Source organism: Sceloporus undulatus, chromosome 1 (assembly GCF_019175285.1).
Source record: "Sceloporus undulatus isolate JIND9_A2432 ecotype Alabama chromosome 1, SceUnd_v1.1, whole genome shotgun sequence".
Classification (NCBI taxonomy): domain Eukaryota; kingdom Metazoa; phylum Chordata; class Lepidosauria; order Squamata; family Phrynosomatidae; genus Sceloporus; species Sceloporus undulatus.
Genome location: NC_056522.1, coordinates 378,267,147 through 378,288,213, shown reverse-complemented (window position 1 = coordinate 378,288,213; position 21,067 = coordinate 378,267,147). Strand labels below are relative to the sequence as shown.

At 42.9% G+C, this 21,067-nt stretch overlaps 1 protein-coding gene across 1 annotated transcript in view; it reads left to right on the top strand.

Annotated features, from left to right (window-relative positions):
* The first annotated feature begins 7,324 nt into the window (after nucleotides 1-7,324).
* ABHD12B (abhydrolase domain containing 12B) overlaps nucleotides 7,325-21,067 on the top strand; it is a 23,296-nt gene continuing 9,553 nt past the window's right edge. The window contains exons 1-7 of the mRNA XM_042460965.1: nucleotides 7,325-7,332; nucleotides 8,872-9,005; nucleotides 10,728-10,830; nucleotides 11,133-11,252; nucleotides 14,197-14,227; nucleotides 15,267-15,312; nucleotides 17,005-17,134. Of these exons, the coding sequence (XP_042316899.1) occupies nucleotides 7,325-7,332; nucleotides 8,872-9,005; nucleotides 10,728-10,830; nucleotides 11,133-11,252; nucleotides 14,197-14,227; nucleotides 15,267-15,312; nucleotides 17,005-17,134 (572 nt within the window). The remainder of the gene's footprint in view (nucleotides 7,333-8,871; nucleotides 9,006-10,727; nucleotides 10,831-11,132; nucleotides 11,253-14,196; nucleotides 14,228-15,266; nucleotides 15,313-17,004; nucleotides 17,135-21,067) is intronic.

Here is a 21,067-nt window from a genome sequence, read left to right as displayed (position 1 = left end):
TATTACTAGGGGGGCCTGAACAAAAGCAGATACAGTGGGATTGGTTACTTCCATCAATCGAGATCTAGACACTATACTTCTATTGGATGCAGCCTTGAATTGCATTGGCCTTTTTAGCTGCTGCATCACACTGTTGACTCATGTACAACTTGTGATCTACTAGGACTTCTAGATCCCTTTCCCATGTACTGTTGTGTCCCTCATCTGTGCATTTCATTTTTTCTGCCTAAGTGCAGTACCTTACATTGCTCCCTTCTGAAGTTCATTTTGTTAGCTCTGGCCCAGCTTTCTACTCTATTCAGGTCATTTTGAATTTTGATCCTCTCTCCTCTGGGGTATTAGCTACTCCTCCTAATTTGGTGTCATCTCCAATTTGATAAATAAACCCTCTGTTCCTTGATGGAGTCCATCCATGTGGAATGCTGCCTATCTCTTTTCTTACTGCCTTTACCAAACAGTATTGTTTGTTCTAGAGAGTCCCATCTTCTCGGTTTGGTCATCTTGGCTTCTAGCAAGAGTTCAGACTTGTTTTGTTCCAGGACCCATTTATTTGTCTTTTTTGTTGTCCACAGTATCCATAGAACTGTTCTCCAGCACCACAATTCAAATGAGTTGATTTTCTTCCCATGAAATTTCTCCATTGTCCAGTTTTCACAACCATACATAGAAATTGGAAATACAAAGAATTGAACCATCTTAACTTTAGTATTCAGTGATATATCTCGATGGTTCGGGATCTTGTCTAGTTCTTTCATAGCTGCCCTTCCAAGTCCTCGTCTTTTTCTGATTTCTTGGTTGCAGTCTCCATTCTGAATAATTACTGAGTCAAGGTATGGAAAATCTTGAACCATTTCAATATCTTCGTCATCCACTTTAAAGTGATGTCAGTCATCTGCAGTCATTATTTTTGTATCTTTCCATTGGAAAGCTGCCTTTGCACTTTCTTTCTTGTCTTTCTTTAGTAATCATTCCAAGTCTTTGCTAATTTTGTTGTTGTTGCTAGTAATGTGGTACCATCTGCACATCAGCAAAATGAACAACAAAATAAATTCCATTTTGGAAGAAAGGCAGGATATAAATCCACTGAATAAATATATAAAAACATAAATTGCTGATATTCCTTCCTCTATTGTTCACATCTCCTTCCTCCATCTGATTCTGCCTTATGCATGATGCATTCAGTGCACCTGTTATACAGATAGGGAGACAGGGAGTGCCTGACCTCTTTGCCAATTGGAAACCATTCTGTTCCTCTGCATTCTGTCCTGAGTCTCATAGTGCCAAGGTACAGGGAGTGGAAACTGGCAAGAAAGAAATAGAATAGAGTTGGAGCAAAAAGGAAGGGAAGAGGGTGTTAGAAAGAGGATCAAGGTGGGCTGGAGTGTGAGAGTTAAAACCAAGGCCTTGTGAAAAGTGGCACTTCTGCTACTATAAGTGATATTAGTGATATTAGGATGTGTATATGTGTAAATAGTGCAATGTGTAGTGTGTGTATGCATATGTTGTTGTTGTTGTGTGGCTTCCAGTTAAAGTTGTGTGCCTTCAAATATTTGAAGGGGTGTCACATTGAGGATGGAGCAAGCTTTTTTCCTGCTCCTCCAGAGACTAGAATATGGAACAGTGGATGCAAGCTCCAGGAAAAGAAATTCCATCTTAACATTAGGATGAACTTCCTTATAGTAAGGGCTGTTTGACAGTGGAAGATGCTCCCTCAGAAAGCGGTGGAGTCTCCTTCTTTGGAAGGTCTTTAAACAGAGGCTGGATGGCCATCTGTCAATGGGGATGCTTTGACTGAGAGTTCCTGCATGGCAGAAGGGGGTTGGACTGGATCAGGGCCCTTGGGGTCTCTTCCAACTCTATAATTCTGTGATTCTAAGTTGGTGACCCTAAAATGAACCTATCCTATGGTTTTCTTGGCAGGTTTCTTCAGAAGAGGTTTGCCATTGCCATCCTCTGAGGCTGAGAGAGTGTGACATGCCTAAACTCACCCAGTGGGTTTAGATGAATGAGCCAGGATTTGAATCCTGGTTTCCAGAGTCATAGTCCAATGCACAAACCACTATACCATGCATGTATATACAATTGGCCCTTCACATTTGTGGCTTTGACTTTTGAGGAATCTCTAAGTCCTCCAGTGCAACTCTGCCAGAAGTTGACCATAGAGTTATGCTAGAGAACCTAGATGATCCTGGAGAAAACACTTCTCTAGCCATTTCTAGGTCCTCCAGTGTGATTCTTTCTATGATCAACCTGTGGCAGATGTTGCCCATAGAGTTGCACCAGAGGACCTGGAGATTATTAGCAAGGTGTTCTCTTAGGTAAAAAGAATAGTGGGATTTTTTTCCCCGCTTTCCCCCATTCATGGGGGTCCTTCACGCCTAACCACAGGAAATGTGGAGAGACCACTGAATATATAGGGGTGTGTGTGTGTGTGTATTATTGTCTTTTGCATTTGATGCATTTAATGCCACCCAACTCTTAAAAAGAGTTGGTACTTCCATTGTTTTGAGAATCTGCTCCAAATCTAACATTACCCAAGTGGTGATTAAAACTGGGTGGCAGCAAAGGGATTGTTACAGCCACCTCCTACGTTTTATGGAGATATACAAAGAGTGGTATCTGTAGTTGATTACAATGTAGGCAGAGGTTTGCAGAGTTTCAATGTTGTTATTATTGTTGTGCGCTTCCAAGCGGTTTCTGACTTATGGCAACCCTAAGGCAAACCTATGGCAGTGTTTTCTTGGCAAGATTTGTTCAAGGGAGGTTTGCTGTGGCCTTCTTCTGAGGCTGAGAGAGGGTGACTTGCTGAAGTTCACTAAAGTGGCACTATAAGCCTTTTTTAAAATAAGGATTCCATGCTTACTGCATTTGTGGAAAAAGTTAGCACCCAGATTTTCCTTCTGTCCCCATATTTCTAGCATTGCAATTCCTTAAAACTTGAGCATTAAGAGACAGATACCAGATGGAACCTACAAAAAAGGCCAAGTTAGAAGGCAAGCACAGAAAGTAGAACAATTTTGGGTTTTTGCAATTGTCAATGTCTCGCTCTTTGCAATGCCAGAAATTAGGAGACTGAAGGAAAATTTTATTTTGGGTGTGAATTTTTGTTGGAGAGCAAGGCTTCACTTTGCTTGCCCTTGTAGCTATACTCTCATTTCCCCATATGTGTCTTTGGCATAACTCTCTTGCAAAATGCAGTCCCAAAGTTTGGAGGAGTATGACAAACAGGATCTGTCTGATTATACAGTTCTAGCCCAGCCCAGATGAACTGAGATGGGGATCCTGATAATCCCACAACTGCCCACGTTCAGGCTGTCATCCTGTACTTGGGAAGAGGCCACACTGAGCTCAGTCGGCATGAGCAAATCTGTATTGTGTTGTATTGTCCAGATAAACGGGAAAGATGAATGAACACGTGTCTTTTTGTGGCAGAGCTTTTCGCTCTTTTGCTTTTGGTGTATTGAATGCCATTTAATTCCCTTGTTTGAAGATGCTGTTCCAAAGCTAATATTACCAAAGAGGTTATTAAAACTGGGTGGCAGCCAGTTGTTACAGCATTGTTACAGCACCCTGCTAAGTATTACGCAGATTTTCTTATGAAGAAAGTCCAGCAGCTGTGAATAAGACAAAAGGCCACAGGCCTCTTTCTCTTCCCCAGTTGGCATCTCTTCTTCTCATTTCTGCCCATCTCTCTCTTACCTAGTTGTCTAGCTGTCCAGAGGGTGTGTCATGAATAGATCTCTTCAGAATCCTGTTTTTCTGTCCCAAGTGGTTGGCAGTGACCAAAAATTTAAGAAATAAAGACTCTGGAGCAGACAAATCTGTCCAGTTGGTGTTGGAGTCTTTGGACTGGGGCAACTGGGAATGTCTACTTTGCACTCCCTCTCCAGGCACAGAATTAATTCTTATGCCTACAGCAGGATGAAGTCCAAGATGGTGTGACATAGTGGATAAAGGCGTTATTGTTGTTATTGGATGCCTTCAAGTCGTTTCTGACCTATGGTGACCTTAAATAGGTGAACTTATCCTGGGGTTTTCTTGGCAAGATTTGTTCAGCTGAAGTTTGCCATTGCCTTCTCCTCAGGCTGAGAGTGACTTGCCCAGAGTCACCCAGTGTAGGTTTCCATGGCCACAGGGAATTCAAACCCTGGTCTCCAGAGTCATAATCCAGTGCTCAAACAACTGTGCCACACTAGTCTGGGCTGGTGCTATTTCTGCCCAGAGGTAGGTGTTTGAGGAGCAGTGGTGTCACCCCCTTTAGGGTGTCACCTGGTGTGGTCTGCATCCCCCTAGTGACGCCACTGGCACCCAATTAAGTTGTTTTGGTGGGGCTGCCAAAAAACCCACTTAATCCAGGATAATTGATACCTGGTTTTCCCCCTGAGTTTTTATTTTAAAGATTTGCATTACTGGCATTGTGAATAACTAATGCAATAGGATAGACTCAGCATAAATTCTGCATGCTTTGAATGTGTTTGAAATGCATATGTATCACTGACTTCATTTTTATTCGAGTGCTTGCATGTGTGAGCAATGGAACTTGCAGAGATGTGCAGAGGGGCAGCCATACTATCTCTTGGGCTAACTCTGGACAGTTGCTCACAGTGGACTTAACCAAAGCTTTTTTGGTCTGCTCTTGGATTAGATCTCAATTTTTAATTTTATTTTATTTATATGCCACCTTTCTCCCAGGAAAGGACCCAAGGTAACTCACAGATAAAAACAGTTACAATTTTTATAATGAAAATGTAAAACCAGACTTATGGAGAGATATTTTCTGCTTGAACCCGATCCCATCATAAAAGACACTGTGAACTTTTCCATGAATTTCTCAGTGAAATCTTGTGTTCATCCTGATCGTACAATGCTATCCGGATAACTATCCTGACGGAATTGTCTGTGAAGCATCCCTCATATGTGTTTTTCTGTTGATTCATATCCTAGACCTGTTTGTTGTTCTTGTTGTGGTTGATTTAGTATTCTTTGGGGATCTGAAATAAATAAAATTTAAAAAATAAGTTTAAAAACTCAGTAAAACCAATTAAAATCATCTGGTGTGTGTGTGTGTGTGTGTGTGTGTGTGTGTGTGTGTGTTTTGCATGTCTTCAAGTCATTAGCTTATGGTGGCAAACCTATCCTGGGGTTTTCTTGGCAAGATTTGTTCAGAGGAGGTTTGCCATTGCTTTCCCCTGAGGCTAAGAGTGTGAGTTTCATAGCCAAACTGGGAAGCAAACCCTGGTCTCCAGAGTTGCAGTCCAGTGTTCTAACCAGTGTGCCACACTGGCTTGCTAAAATAAGATAAAACTGCATGAAATATACAAAAGTTAAAAGACCTAACTAGAACACACCCGCACCATGGAACACACTCCATGTCGAGACACTACCCCTTGGGAGTGTTCAGATATCTTCCGATCATCCTCTTAAGAAAGTGTTGGGATACCTTGCAAAACCTTAGCGGAGGTTTGGCGTGGGTGGCACTTTCTCTGAGCCAACTGTTGCATCAGGATCCAGACTCATTTGCTTCACATTTCCCTGGTGTCTTCTTTATGTAAATTTATTTATTTATTTATTTATTTATTTATATCCCTATGTTTATGAAAACTTCCCTTAGAAGAGGTCAGATGTAATCCTCTGGGCTTCAGTGCAGCATCTGCACTGCACAATTAATGCCGTTTGACACCACTTTAACAGCCATGGCTCCATGCTATGTAGTGCTGTGGGCTATTTAGCCTTTTTGGTCAGAAAGCTCTGGTGCCACAACAAATTAAAAAAACAACCAAGATTCCATTGGATGGAGCTGTGATAATTAAAACAGTATCAAACTGCATTAATTCTGCATGTGGCAGCATGCAGAATACTAGTGTTTCCCTTGCATACCCTCCATCATCACCAGTGAAAACTGGGACACATGTGGCCAAACAACTTCAGAGTGTGGTCAAGAGAGCAAAGGTTGTAAATGAAGAAGAACCTACAAGTGAGGAGAAGCTGCAGCAGGTTGCTTTTGCCTCTCTTGCACCCACTGAGTTAACTGAATACAAATTACTTTTGAATTTTGAACTCAGTTTACAGCAATGAAAGTAAGGCGAGGAAAAAGGGAGAACGTGGGAGGAGGAGTGAGAAACTGTGGCATTTTCAAATCAGTTGAAAAGTGGGACAACAGAGGAACAGTCAGTGTCCTGGCCAAACTGGGGCAGTTGGAAGCTTTATTTAGAAGTGGTTTTGCCAGTTCCTTCCTCTGAAATATAGCCTACAGCACCTGCTACTCATTGGCTGTCCCCCAGCCGAGTACTAATCAGGCCTGGCCTTGCTTAGTTTCTGAGGTCAGATAGGATCTGGTAATTTCAGGGTATAAAGGGAACTAGGCCTTAAGCATGAGTCAAAGGAGACTAGATATAGTAAAGAAAAAGAAAAAGAAGGGAAGGAAGGAAGGAAGGAAACTTATAAACAGCAATACTAGGAGTGAATGAACTAAAATGGACAGGACATTTTGAGTTTGATAACTATATGCAAAGTTTGATAACTATATTCAGACTACTAACAGAAACCACCAAAGACCTGGAGCAATTACTGAAAATGATCAAGGAGGAAAGTGTCAAAGCAGGCTGAACATTAAGAAAACAAAAATAATGACCACAGAAGATCTACAAGAATTCAGCCTAGGTAATAGGGAAATGGAAATAGCAAAAGATTTCCCATACCTGGGATCAAATATTAATCAGAATGGAGACTACAGCCAAGAAATTAGAAGAAGGCTAGGAATGGGAAAGGCTGCTGTGAAAGAACTGGACAAAAGCCTAAAATGGAAAGATACTACTCTGAGCACCAAGTGAGGATTGCCCAAGGCATCGTATTCCCCTTCTTCATGGTGTAGGGATGTGAGAGCTGGACAGTGAAGACGGTAGATAAAAAAGAAGATCAATTTGTTTGAGATGTGGTGCTGGAAAAGAGTGCTGAGGATAATGTGGATGTCCTAAAGGACAAACAAATGGATTCTTGTCCAGATCAAGGCTGAATTCTCCCTGGAAGCCAAGATGGTTAAGTTGAGGCTGTCATACTGCAGCCACATCATGAGAAGACATGACTCATTGGAAAAGACAATGATGCTGGGGAAGGTACAGGGTAGAAGAAAGAGAGGAAGAACACATGCCAGACGGATAGACTCAATAAGGTAGGTCAGAGAGGTAAAGGATAATGGGGCCTGGAGATGTCTCATTCACAGGGTTGCCATGAGCTGGGGCCAACTTGAAGGCAGTTGACAACAACAACAAGGGAACTAAGTACATTATGCTAAAAGTGTACTCCCCAGAATTCTGTTGATGTCGTAATGTCTATGTCAGTGGCATTGTGGTTTGAGTATTGGACTATGACTCTGAAGACCAGGGTTTGATTCCCAGCTTGGCCATGAAAACCACTGAGTCATCTTGGGCAAGTCACATGCTCTCAGCTTCAGGGAAAGGCAATGGCAAGCCTCCTCTGAACAAATCTTGCCAAGAAAACTCCATCAAATTCCTTAGGGTCGCCGTAAGTTGGAAATGACTTGAAAACATACAACAGCAACAAACTTACTTTATCGGAGCAACTCAGCACTTTTATCTGATGTGAAATGGATGCATTCACTTCAAGGTTGCAGAAGCAGAGTTGAGCATGCACTGCAACTGTATATACAGATGTGTATGGTCAGTATTCCCTGTCAAGGCTGTCAAGACGGATCTCTTCCGACAGGCCTTCCCTGAATAGTTTACTTGGTCACACGTTGAATTGGATCCCCATACAAAATGTCCATGGATACCTATCTCTTTGTTGTTGTGTGATTATATTAAGGATGAGATGTACGTATTTTATTGCTAGAAGGGAATTTTATCTTATATTGTTATATTTTGTATAGCTATATTTGGATTTTACCATTATATATTGTATTATATTTTACCATGATTGTAAGCTGCCTCAATCCTACGGGAAGAAGTGGGATATAAATAAAAATTATTATTATTATTATTATTATTATTATTATTATATTTGGTTGTAATTCATTTGCATGCACCATTGAGTTTGCATTCAGTTGTGCAGAATTCTCTGCCCAGGCCCTGAAGTCTTCAGGAGAGGTCCTTCTTTCAGCCCCACAACCATCACAAGATGGTTGGTGGGAACATGAGAAAGGGCCTTCTTGGTGGCTGTCTCTGGGCTTTGGAATTCCTTCTCTTGGGAGCCTAGCATGGACCCCCTCCTTACTGGAGTGTGTGCCCTTGGTATCTGCTAGGTTTTGGTTCCAGGGCCTCACGTCGATACCAAAATCTGTGCATGCTCAAGTCCCATTAAATATAATAGCATAGTAAAATGGCATCCCTTATATAAAATGACAAAATCATAATTTGCATAATTCATAAAAAACATTTTTAAGCCATTGATGGTTGAATTTGTGGATACAGAATCCGTGGATATGGAGGACTAATGGTGCATCCATCAGTAAGTGAAGACTTTTTTTATTCAGTCAGGTGTTTGCCTCCACTTGGGCACTTTCTCTGCCACTTTTCTTTAGATGCCTAAGCAGTTTTTCTAAATGTTCTGCCCAAGTTTTAAGTTACAGCAGTGCTATAAATCTGGGAATTGAAGGAAAATTTAATTGGAGGGGCAGAATTCTTATTGAGAAGGGGAATTGCCCTTATTTTGTCTTTGCTCTCATAACTACACCCCTGAGGTTGTGGGATCATATAATACATGATCACAGAATACAGGTCCAGGGGTCTATTTCTGGCATTGCCAGCTCAAAAGGATCAGGTGGCAAATGAAAGGACACCCCTGAGAGAAAAATACTGGTGATAACTATTCTAATTAAACAATAAATTAAATTTAATCTCCTATTTTTCCCCCCAGGGCTCTTCTGGACTGGTTCCAAGACAATAAAATCAAGACACTGCTGCTGAATGTATTTGTTTTATATGCTTCTGTGCCCCTCCTTGTCCGAATATTTCCTCCTCTGTTACAAAAGTGTGTCTATCTCAATTTTTGTAAGTATCCCTACCAAATTAAGGTGTATTTGCTTATCCATGTTCATTTTTAAACAGAAAGCTAACTAAAGATGTCTTTATGCAAAAGGGATCTTGCAGCACCTTTGAGACTAACTGAAGGAGAAGTTGGTAGAATGAGCTTTTGTAGACTTAAGTCTACTTCCTCAGATGCATATGGTGGTCCTGGGGGAGTAGACTTAAGTCTATGAAAGCTCATGCTGCCAGCTTCTTTCAGATTGTCTCAAAGGTGCTGCAAGATCCCTTTTGTCTAAGGACATCTTGTATTTAAAAATAAAGATCTCTCTACATACTGATTCTACAGACTAAAAAGGTTGTATCTTTGAAAAATAGAAGTTGATAGCGTGAGTTTTGGTAGACTTGGTCTACTTCCTAAGATGAATTTGGAAGTAGGCTCAAGTCTATGAAAGCTCATACCATCTTCTGTCTTTCACTTAGTCTCAAAGATGCTTCAAGATCCCTTCACTCTCCTCCATGTATGGACTCAGGCAGAACATCCACATTCATTTCAAGGTTGCAGGAGCAAAGTTGTACAGCAGTGCCATTTGTACATGTGGTGCCATTGCCCATTTCACATGGATATGCACATTGTGCATTGCTCATTGCAGTGCATGTCATGTTTGCACATTTAGTTGCACAGTGTTGCAATTCACTAATAACAATAGCAATAGCAAGTACATTTCTATACTGCTTATCAGTGAACTGACATTCCCTAAGCAGTTTACAATGTGTAAGCTAATTGCCCTCAGCAAGCTGGGTACTAATTTTACCGACCTACAAAAGGATGGAAGGCTGAGGAATACCTTTTTGTTGTTAAATGCCCTTGAGTCGATCTCAGGTGACCATGGCAACCCTGTGGATGAGACATCTCCAAGACTCCCTGCCCTCCACTTCTCTGCTCAGGTCCTGTAAACCCATACCTATAACCTTCTTAATACAGTATAAGCCATCCATCTAGCTTGTGCCCTTCCTCTATTACTACTTCCCTCCACTTTTCCTAGCCCTGGTGGCGCAGTGGTTAAATGCCTGTACTGCAGCCATTCACTCAAAACCACAAGGTTGCGAGTTCAAGACCAGCAAAAGGGCCCAAGCTCGACTCAGGCTTGCATCCTTCCAAGGAGGGAGCTAAAATGAGTACCCAGACTGTTGGGGGCAAATTAGCTTACTTGCTAATTAGCTTACTTGCTGTTCACGCTATGATCTTTGGAAATAGCGTAATAATAAAACAAATTATTATTATTCTTATTATTATTATTGTTGTTTTTTTCCAGTGAGTCGTGTTGTCTCATGATGTGTCCAAAATATAACAGCCTCAGTTTAGTCATCTTGGCTTCCAAGGAGATTTCTGGCTTAATTTACTCAAAGACAGAATACCTACTGCCTGTCAATTTTTATATTATTGTTGTTGTTGTTGTTGTTGTTGTTGTTATTGTTATTATTATTATTATTTCTTGAGCTTTATTGTCTTTCCATTGAGTCTTGTCATCTCATGGGACGCTCACTGTATGAAAGACTCAGTTTAGTCATTTTGGCTTGTGGAATGACTGCCAAAACATCACAAATAATGTAGAGGTGTCCTGGATGTCATGGCATCAATAAGTGGTGGGTGTGTGTGTGTGTGTGTGTGTGTGTGTGTGTGTGTGAGCATGTTTGTAATGGTGACAGTTACTCAGAAGCAACCCTAAAACCAAACTACTTTTTCAGTGAGTTTTCCTTTTGGAGTGGACTTCCGGAAGCCTGAAGTATATGTGAATCACACAAGGAACTTCTATCTCACCTCCGAACCAGGGGTCACCTTTGGCATCTGGTAAGTCTATGCCAGCCATTTTGTGTGGAGTGTGCTGTGCCTGTTTCTTTCTGTACCCACCTTTCTCTGGTTCAGAGCTGGTTGCATACCGCAAAATTAACATGGCAGCTGTGTCAGTTTAAATGCTCCACATTTTGGGGGCTTCCTGCTTTCTCTGTGTGTGCAAGTTCTGGTTTTTAATGAAGGCAATGATTCAGGACCCCAGTTCAATCATTGCTTTGGACTGATGTAGCCTGCCTCCTTCTCATCAGCAATGGGAATTTTGAGTGGGCATGCCTAAATTCCCTTCCTTCTTCTCTTAGGCATGCTTTGCCTCAAAATAGGTGGAAGGAATCTGAAGGGAAGGACCACAGCTGGTTCGAAGAGGCGCTTGCAGATGATAATCCCATCATAATCTATCTCCATGGCAATGGGGGGACCAGGTGAGTAGAATAGTCAGAAGCACAAAAGCGGCATTTGTGTGGTGCTGTTGTTCCTGCATGCATTATCGGGGAGAGGAGCAGAGCCAGACCGAGGCAGGAAGGGATTGGCTTCAACTGTACAAATGGGGCAGAAGGTGTATTCAGTGGGACTTGTCTATCCAAGGATTTAGGTATCCACAGGGGGTCCTGGAACCAAACTCCAGTAGATAACAAGGGCCTCTGTAATTGGTTAGTTAATAGTGTGTGTGTGTGTGTAAGGGGATTCAGGGAAGCATTCGCAAAACGTATCACCAAAAAGATCCACACAGTGGCCAACTAGATATCAGAATGGGAACCCCTAAAAGAGAACTATATCTTCCATCTTATGCTCCCAGAAAACTGATATAAAGGAGTTGTAATACTATGGACATTAGCACAAGACAACATGGCTCATTAGAAAATATATTAATGCTGGGAAAAGTGGAAGGCAGTAGGAAAATTGGAGGAGCACTTGGTCCAAAACAAACTGCAGAAATAACCCAGTTTGAGACCACTTTAACTGCCCTGGCTAAGTCCCAGAGGATTCTGGGGACAGTAGTTTTGTGAGACATTTAGCCTTCTCTGTCAAGCTCTGGTGCCACAATAAATAATGATTCCCAGGGCGGTTAAATAGGTCGCAAACGGGATTATTTCTGCAGTGTGTTTTGGACCATGGATTGAGCCAGTCAAGGAAGTCACAGTTCATTTGACTACATATTTGCAAGATCTGAGCAGGGCTGTTAAGAATAGGCCTCTTGGAATTCTTACATTTATAGGGTCACTATAAATTTTTATTTCATGGCAAATAACAAAGCAGCAGCTTCATACTGGAGTGGATACATATTCATTCTGACTAGTAATAATAATTAATTAATAATAATTTGTTTTATTTATATACCGCTATTCCAAAGATCATAGCGGTGAACAGCACCTCGGAAGGATGCAAGCCTGAGTCGAGCTTGGGCCCTTTTGCAGGTCTTGAACTCGCAACCTTGTGGTTTTGAGTGAATGGCTGCAGTACAGGCATTTCACCACTGCATTTAACTCACATTAACTCACACTGCATTTAACTCACATTAGTAAATGGCCCTGTTCTCCATGCATTTATTTTACTGGCTTCCAAAGCTATCCAAGATGCTAATCATCACTACAATTTGTTGTAGTATGTTCCGCAGTAATACGCCACAGTTCACACCGTGCACGTTTTAAAAAGAGATACTGGTGGATGAAAGCCAAACATGTATTGGATCAAGATTTAATATGTTTGCCTCTCATTTCAGTGGAAGGAATAAATAACATCAAGGAAAGTAGTGCCACCAGAGAGGCAAAATGTACTCAGCTCCAGATCAATGAAATGAGACCCCAGAGAATTCCCAGTGAAACTCCTGAGAGTTCCTTGTTTGTATAGACAAAGAATCAAGTCTCATCTCAGTCAAATAAGAAGAAAGCAGCTGCTGCAATAAAGATCAGCTTTACAATCCCATCGTTTTATTGGTTTTGTAGAAGGCTCTGTAAAGGGATTGCTTTCTCATTGAGTTTTCTGAACAGCCTGAGTGACAAGTGGGATAAGCTAGAGGGGTTTTGCAGCAGTTCAGTGGTTTGATCAGGCACTCCAAAACCTTGTCTCTTCTATGGGACAAGTCACATACTTATTCTCTACAAGCACAATGCAGACAAGTCTGCATGACTCTTTCCCAACAGTGGATGTGAGCTAAGGATGGAAAAAAATAGAGGGAGAAAAACCCATGTTTTTTGAGTATCAAGAAACACTGACAAGAATCCTGGACTGATGAAAATCTTTACATCTTGGGACTTTGTTCTGTGCAGAAAATGGTGTTTTCTGCATAGAAAGCACCATTATCAGCACAAACACTATTTTCTGTGCAGAAAAAAAGCTGTATCTTGTATGGAGAATGCTGTAATTGGGGATTTATTCTATGCAAATTAGCACATAGGCGATTTGTATAGAAAACAGCATTCCCCCAGGTCCCTCCATTACCTGGCGCTCTGGAGCAATGTCAGGTGGCACACGGAGAAAATCAGGAGTTTAAACTGACATTATCCCATGAAATTCATGCAATCGCGGTGAAGAATTTCACACAATGTCGCGATTAAAGATAACATGCTGGCAACAAACAGGGAATAACCGGCACCAAAACATTCACGGGGAAATCACATGAATCATTTGTTGTTGGTTATTACCTGTTTATTTCTGGGATAAGTGCTCTTTAATCACGACGCATGTGAAAATCTTCACCACGATCGCACAATTTTCACAGGATAATGTTAGTTTAAACCCCCAATTTTCCTCTATTTTCCCCGTGTGATAAAGTCCTATCAGTGGCTTTCCTGAGGTTGGTGTCACCTGGTGTAGGGCCCCCCCGAACTGCCTTGCTCTCCTCCCTGCCTGCCTGCCCAGATCGCTTGCCCAGTAGCCATGTTAGTCCCTCCAGGTGTACATACTGCCCCACTGCGTGACACCCCTCTAGTGACATCCACTATTGTCTATACGACATCTTGCTGTGTGCTTGCTGCTGTGAGTTGCTCCCTCTGAGGCTGAAAACGAGGCACCCGGCATTGATCCCATGGCACCTCATTCTAACTTCAGAGCGAACAATTTGTGCCAATAGTGGTGACGGTGGGCAGCACAGTAGGATGCTATGTAGACAGCTGCCTGCTGTCACTCTGGAGGACTGAGTTTTATGGAAGGACTAAAGCAAAAGGCAAGTTTTTAAAATCTGTGTTAAGAGTGATATAAGGCGGATTCAGTGCTGAACACCGCCATACATATCAGAATGGTGGATTGGGCCCTGCATTGTCTGGATTGCTCATTGTGAGAATGGGGGTAGGGTATGTTATTTGGACCATCCTTTGTGTGAGCTCTAACTGCTATTCATGATTGTCTAATCTCTGAACTTTCCTGTAGGGCAACGAGTCACAGAGTTCATTTCACAAAGGTAAGTGTTATCTTGGATCCTCCAGAGCATCTTTGACCCATCCCCAGAGAGGGTTCTTTTGGGGCTCCGGCTGCTTCCATGGAGCTGTGCCATGCATCATCTTTTCTATGTGTTGGGCAGACACAGCAGCAGAGCTTGGAAGATTCACTTAGGGGGTACTACAACTCCCAGAAACCCCTTGCTGGCACACTCAGGACTTTAGGGAATTGTAGTCTAAAAGTGTAACCTTTCTCAACATCTGGGCAGGAGGCCATAGCTGTGTGTGTTGTTTCCCTTGTTGTTCTTGATGGGTTGTGACTGTTCTCACCTGTTAAGGTGTATCTTTGGGATAGGCAGTGTCTGATCCTGGGCCATATAAATTCCTCCAAGGCTGCTTTCCTAACCCTAGAATCGTAGAGTTGGAAGAGATCGCAAGGACCATCCAGTCCAACCCCCTGCCATGCAGGAAATCACAATCAAAGCATCCTCGACAGATGGCCATCCAGCCTCTGTTTGAAGACCTCCAAAGAAGGAGACTTCACTACACTCTGAGTGTGTTCCATTGCCGAACAGCCCTTACTGTCAGGAAGTTCCTTCTAATTTTTAGGTGGAATCTCTTTTCCTGTAGTTTGCATCCATTGCTCCGTGTCCTATTCTCTGCAGCAGCAGAAGACAAGCTTGCTTCATCCTCAATATGACATCCCTTTAAATAACTAAACAGAGTGGCTATCATTTCACCTCTTAGTCGTCTCTTCACCAGGTTATACACCCACTGCTCCCTAAGTCTTTCCTCATAAGGCATGGTTTCTACACCCCTCGCCTCCTTTGGACATGCTCCAGCCCCTCTAGATTCTCTAGGACTGTCCCTATCCTGACCCAAAAAGGGGACAAATTGCCTCTTTTAGATGGCCTAAAAAGCAACACATTTAGCAACTCACTACTTCAAACCACTGATTACTGTGATGAATCTCACACTTTAAAAGCTCCTAATGTTTAACCTGTGACAGTTGCTACTGGAAATATTTATTTATTTATTTATTTATACATACTTCTCCAACAGGCCATGAGTGCCAATGACTTTCACGTCCTGGCTGTAGACTACAGGGGTAAGTGACACTGGAAAAATAATCTCTAGAATAGAACAACTTCCGGAACTGACTGGAAATGGTGGGAACTGTAGTTTGACACATCTGAGAGAACCAGTCAGGGGACTAGTCTACACATATTATGAGCATTGCTGCAAATTTTAGCACATTCACACCTACTGTTAATTACCTTTACTTATGTGTATCTGTTCATGGTCCCTCTGCTGAAAATGCACAGCTATCCGAATCCATGCAAAACAGATGGACAGCCATAATATGTGACAGTGTGGATTTCTGTGGATTTCTGCAGATAATCTGGTAAAAATCACAAATAATTTCTCTACAGATTTTAAAGAGTTTTTCAGGGGGTCTCCCACAAAAAGCCCAAACTCCATATTTGAATAGAATAGCATAGAACAGAATAGAATAGAATCTTAGAGTTGGAAGAGACCCCAAGGGCCATCCAGTCCAACCCCCTGCCATGCAGGAACTCTCAGTCAATGTATCCTCTACAGATGGCCATCCATCTGCTTAAAGACCTCCAAAGAAGGAGGATCCACCACTCTCCACTGAGTTAATAGTGCTGAGTTCACTATTAAGTGGTATAGAGATGTAAATGCTATTGCTATTGCTAATGCTGTTAACTGCCATGTCTCAATGCAATGGATTTCTGGAAATTGTAGTTTGTTGTGGCACCAGAGCTCTCTGAAAGAAGGCTAAATATCTCACAAAACTATTAAATCTGTGTGGATGCAGCCTGTATTATAAGTGACATTTTTGTATAATTTTAAAGCATCTATTCCATTTTGAGAGGGTTTGTATAATTTTATATAATTTTGTATAATTTTAAAGCATCTATTTTCAATAAGCTATAAGCTGCCTTGAACCCCATTTTAGTGGGAAAGGTGGGAGGTGGAGAATAATAATTGTTATTTATATTGTTGTTATTATTTTTGCTTTCATCGTCATCATCATCATCATCACCATCATCATCATCATCATCCTGTTTGGAAATTTAATACAAGAATAATAACTAAAAGTGTTGTACCCAGATCAAGATGAAATGAGGAGATTATTCCATCTCGCTTACTTAGGGAGATGGCATAAGGCACATTAATTCAAGCCTGCTTGCTTCAGTTTAGCCAGAAGATGGAAAGAGAGCAAAGTGGAGGGTGAGCCCTGGCACCACAGTAACTGGGACGGAAAGAGAGAGTAAATAAGTAAATAAGTATAGTTGGCCCTCCACATTTGTGGCTTTGACTTTTGTGGCTTTGATTATTTGCAGTTTTGGTTACCATATGTTCTCTCTAGGAATCTTTAAGCCCTTCAGTGTAACTTTGCCAGATGTTGTCCACAGACAACATCTGGAGGATCTAGAGATTACTAATGAAAACACTTCTTTAGGCATTTGTAGGTCCTCCAGATCATTCTGTGATCACCCTCTGGCAGGTAGCCCACAGAGTTGCACTGGAGGACCTGGAGGTTCCTAGAGAGATGTTCTTTCTCTTAGGTAAAAAGAACTGTGGTTTTTTTATTTGCACCCCCCCCCCCCCCACATTCACAGGGGTCCTTCATTTCCCCAGGGCTGAGCCCTCCAAAAGTGGAGAATTTGCACCCTTGTCTCCTACTTGGAGACTCAGGGCCAGGTCTGATTTCTGGCAACCCTAATGGCTGGTATATGTTCCAATGCACCTGTGATCTTATGTCTTTCAGGCTATGCAGACTCCACTGGTCAGCCAAGTGAGAATGGCTTCACAAAGGACATCCTGTGCATTTATGACTGGGTGAAAGCAAGGAGTGGGAGCAGCTCCATAATCCTGTGGGGGCACTCCCTCGGCACCGGGTATGTTTGGTCTTTGGAGCTTTAGGGGGCATCTACACTGTAAAAAAATAATGTAGTTCGACACCACTTTAACTGCCATGGCTGAATCCTACAGGATCCTGGGATTTGTAGATTTGTGAGGCACCAGCACACTTTGGCGGAGAAGGCTAAAGACCTTGTAAAACTATAAATCCCAGGGTTCCATAGGATGGCACTACAGCATTAAAAGTGGTGTTAAATTGCATTATATCTACAGTGTAGATACTGTTATTATTGTTGTTTGCCTTCAAGTTGTTTCTGACTTATGGCAAATTTATCATGGGAGTTTCTTGGTGAGATTTCTTCAGAGAAGGTTTGCTTTGCCTTCCCCTGAGGCTGAGAGTATGCGACTTGCCCAGGGTCACCCAGTGGGTTTCATGGCTGAGCTGGAAATCGAACCCTGGTCTCCAGAGTCATTGCCCAACACTCAAACCACTATGCCACACTGCCTCTCCAATAATCAATCAATCAATCAAAACAAATGCAAATCTGTCACTAATGGTGAATCAGTGTAGCTGCACTCTTAATGAAATGTAGACTGTTCTTTTTTCTGTTGACCTCTTGAAGATGGATATTATTTTCAGGATTTGTTAAGTGCATGTGTTTCTCTTTTTCTCTCTCTTTCTTATGGAAATTTTTGTTGCATTAGAATCCAAAACCAATCTAGCCTTACAAACCCAGGAACAATTTAAAGTGGAGGGACAAGGATTCTGACTTCCACCCAGTCTCCCCACACAGACAACATCCTTCCAGCAAGCCCAAGTATCTAAATTTTTCTCTGCGGACCCTCTCAAAATGGTGACAGGACGGGACTTAAGTGACTTAATGTCATTTCCATTTTGAGAGTGAAAAAAAAAGGAAAATGTGCAGGTATTTTGGGAGAATGTGCGTTTGAAGATGTTTGGTGTGGGAGGTGATTTCATGCATATGGTTTTGGGGCAAAAATTGTCCCAAAATCATACTAATTTGTTTCTTTTTTTTTTTTTTAAATTAGGAGTTGGAGGACTGCTGGAGGGATTCAGGTCCATAAAATGGGTCCTGAGGTGCATGCAGCCCATGTGCCACAATTTGCTTGTCCCTGATTTAAAAGGGTGTCTCTAAGGCAAAAGTCCTTCCATGATGCTATCTTTTAGATGTGCATATCTGCAAATGACAGCTCCTGCTCGATGCAAACACTTTCCAGTCTGCAATGAAGACCTTCTGGTCTATTGTAATCCTTCTGAGGCTGCAAATGGGAACTCTTGGCCCAGGCAATCTTGGCTGATTTCAGGAGCTGAACAGGGTTGGGTCTGGTTAGTACTTGGAAGAGAGACCACCATCAGAAAATTCCAGGTTAGGCTGGGAAAGAATCCCACCTGAACCCTTGAAGAGTTTTTGGTGCCAGCTAGGATTGATAGTGCTGAGCTAGATATGCCAGTGCCCTGACTTATCATTTCCTATGGTGATTTCCTCCGCTGTCCTTGAGCAAGCAGGGATCACCAGCATTGAGGCCATGCTATTGAGGACGCAGCTGCGCTGGGCAGGACACGTTTCTAGGATGAAGGACCATCGCCTCCCAAAAATAGTATTCTACGGTGAACTTGCCATGGGTCAGCATAAGAGGGGCGCCTCAAAGAAGAGATACCAGGACTCCCTGAAACAACATCTCAGGCTCGGCCAAATTGATCACCAACAATGGTCCGCCCTGGCCTCGCACCGGGAGGCATGGAGATGCACTATCCACGATGCTGCAGCCTTTTTCGAAAGCTCACACCAAACGAGTCTCGAAGAGAAACGACAATGCAGAAAGAACCACAACCCAGAAACATCACCCAATGAGACTTTCCGTTTCTGTGCTTTCTGCAACCAGACTTGTTTATTCTCAGATCGGCCTTTTTAGTCCTCAACGTGCTTGTAGAAAGTGGCGGGATCATGAGTCCTTCCTGAATCTTCTTTATGAAGTAAAGCCAGAGAGGAGATAACCAAGGGTTTATTTTGTTGTTCTTGTTTGCTCCGGTGTTCTGACTTCTGACTCTAGGTGACATAAGTTGCAAAAGCCGGACTTAGTCCTTTGGATTGCTCTCTGCACTGCAGAAAAAAACACAGTTTGACACCATTTTAACTGCCTTGACTCCATGCAATGGATCCTGGATTTGTAGTTTGTTGTGCCCCAGAGCTCTCTGATGGAGAAGCTAAATGTCTCACAAAGTGCAGTTCCCAAATTCCATAGCATGAGCCATGGCAGTTAAAGTAGTCTCAAACTGCATTATTTCTGCAATGCCGATGCAGCCTAAGATGGTTGTAAACTTCTAACTGCATGGGGGCCCACAGGATTGAATGAAGGGGAAAAATCTGCACATAGAATACTAGCATTCAGGAAGAGTTTTTTTTTTGCCTTTCACCGTATTCTGGTTGTGTTTGTTAGGGATTTTGTTTGCATGGCAATCATTCCATCATATAAAAACACACCACACTTCTAAAATGACATAGTGACGTGAGTGCTTCGGCCAGAGTTCTCATTTGATAGGCATGTCAAAAGACTCGCGTCTTGATATATTGGGAGAAAGGAGGGATAAAAATAAATAAATAATAAAGTTAATGATAATGATAATAATGACGTTACAATTTGCTGCTGGGAGACTCATACCTCCCTATTTCTTATTTTCTTCAGAATTGCGACCAATCCAGCAGGAAGCTGAAAGAAACAGGTAACTGCGGATATGTGTGCAAAGAGGAAGGGTCAGCCTTTCAAGGGGGAGGCTTTAGGTATATGTTTTTTTGGGGAAGGTGCTTTGGAGTTACACTTCTTTAGATGATACTCCCAGGATCCTGCAGGCCAGCATGGTTGTTGGAGGATTCTGGGGCTTTCCCAAGCTCGCCAAAGAACCATCTACACAATGGGGAGGATAGATCCCCCCCCTTGCCCATTTTGAGTGGGGATAATGTGGACAGATTGAAATATTCGTTTGGGGAACATTTGAGCCTATGGCTCTTGTTGACTGCAACTCCATCAGCCCTAGGAACCACAGCCAATGGGACAGATGATGGTGTTGTAGCTCTCGGAAAGATATGTGTGAAATTCGACCAAAACAATTTGCAGGACTCAGCTCTTGTTTTGGTTTGCATCTTTTAGGGGCCACTTTTAGTTTCTCTTCTCTTTAATGTACGGCTGTTTTGAGCTGGTCCGTTGGATTCCACCTAGGCTTTGGGTAGGATGTCTCTGCTAGACCCTGCGTATCTGGTTTTGCCGTTCTTGCTTGGTTTTCTTTTTCTTGTTGGTAGGGATTGGGCTGGGTGCTCAGGCCTGCATCAACGGGTTTTTGAGTCGTCTGTCAAATATCCCGGTAGCACGTGGTGCCTGTGTTGTTCACCTGACTTGGAATGCATCCACTTCTTTTTGGTCGGTTGCCCAACCCCCCCCCCCCCTGGGTTCACTGTCTCGTTGTGTTTTTGTCGGTTTCCTGCCTCCTTGTCAGTGTGTGCCATCTCTGTGGGCCTGGGCACTGGGTCCCCTCTTTTGCCTTGCGCTGTTCCCCCGGGGCACCCCTCGTTCTGCTCGATTTCCTTCGGCCGCTTGCCCTTCGGCTTCGGTTTCCCTCTCGCCCCGTTTTCGCCCCCCTGCCTCGTCCCCCCTCGCCCTCGCATTCCGCCGCGGGTTCACCTTTCTCACTAGTCGTGTTTGCACTATGTCCCCCGCGGTTGTTCTCACACCCGCCACAGCCCTCGGGGGTTCTCACGCTCGTTCCCCCTCGGTGCCCTATTTTTCCGTTGGTCTTTTTTTCCCGGATTCGACCCGTTTCTGCTCCGCGCCGTTCCGTTGCGCGTACCTTGCTGAGCGACCCGCGCCTTGGCCCGTGTGCATTGGAACGGTACTGGGCGAGCCGTCGTCGTGCAGCGTGGAGGGCGAAATGTCCATGTGGGGGAATTGACACCTTT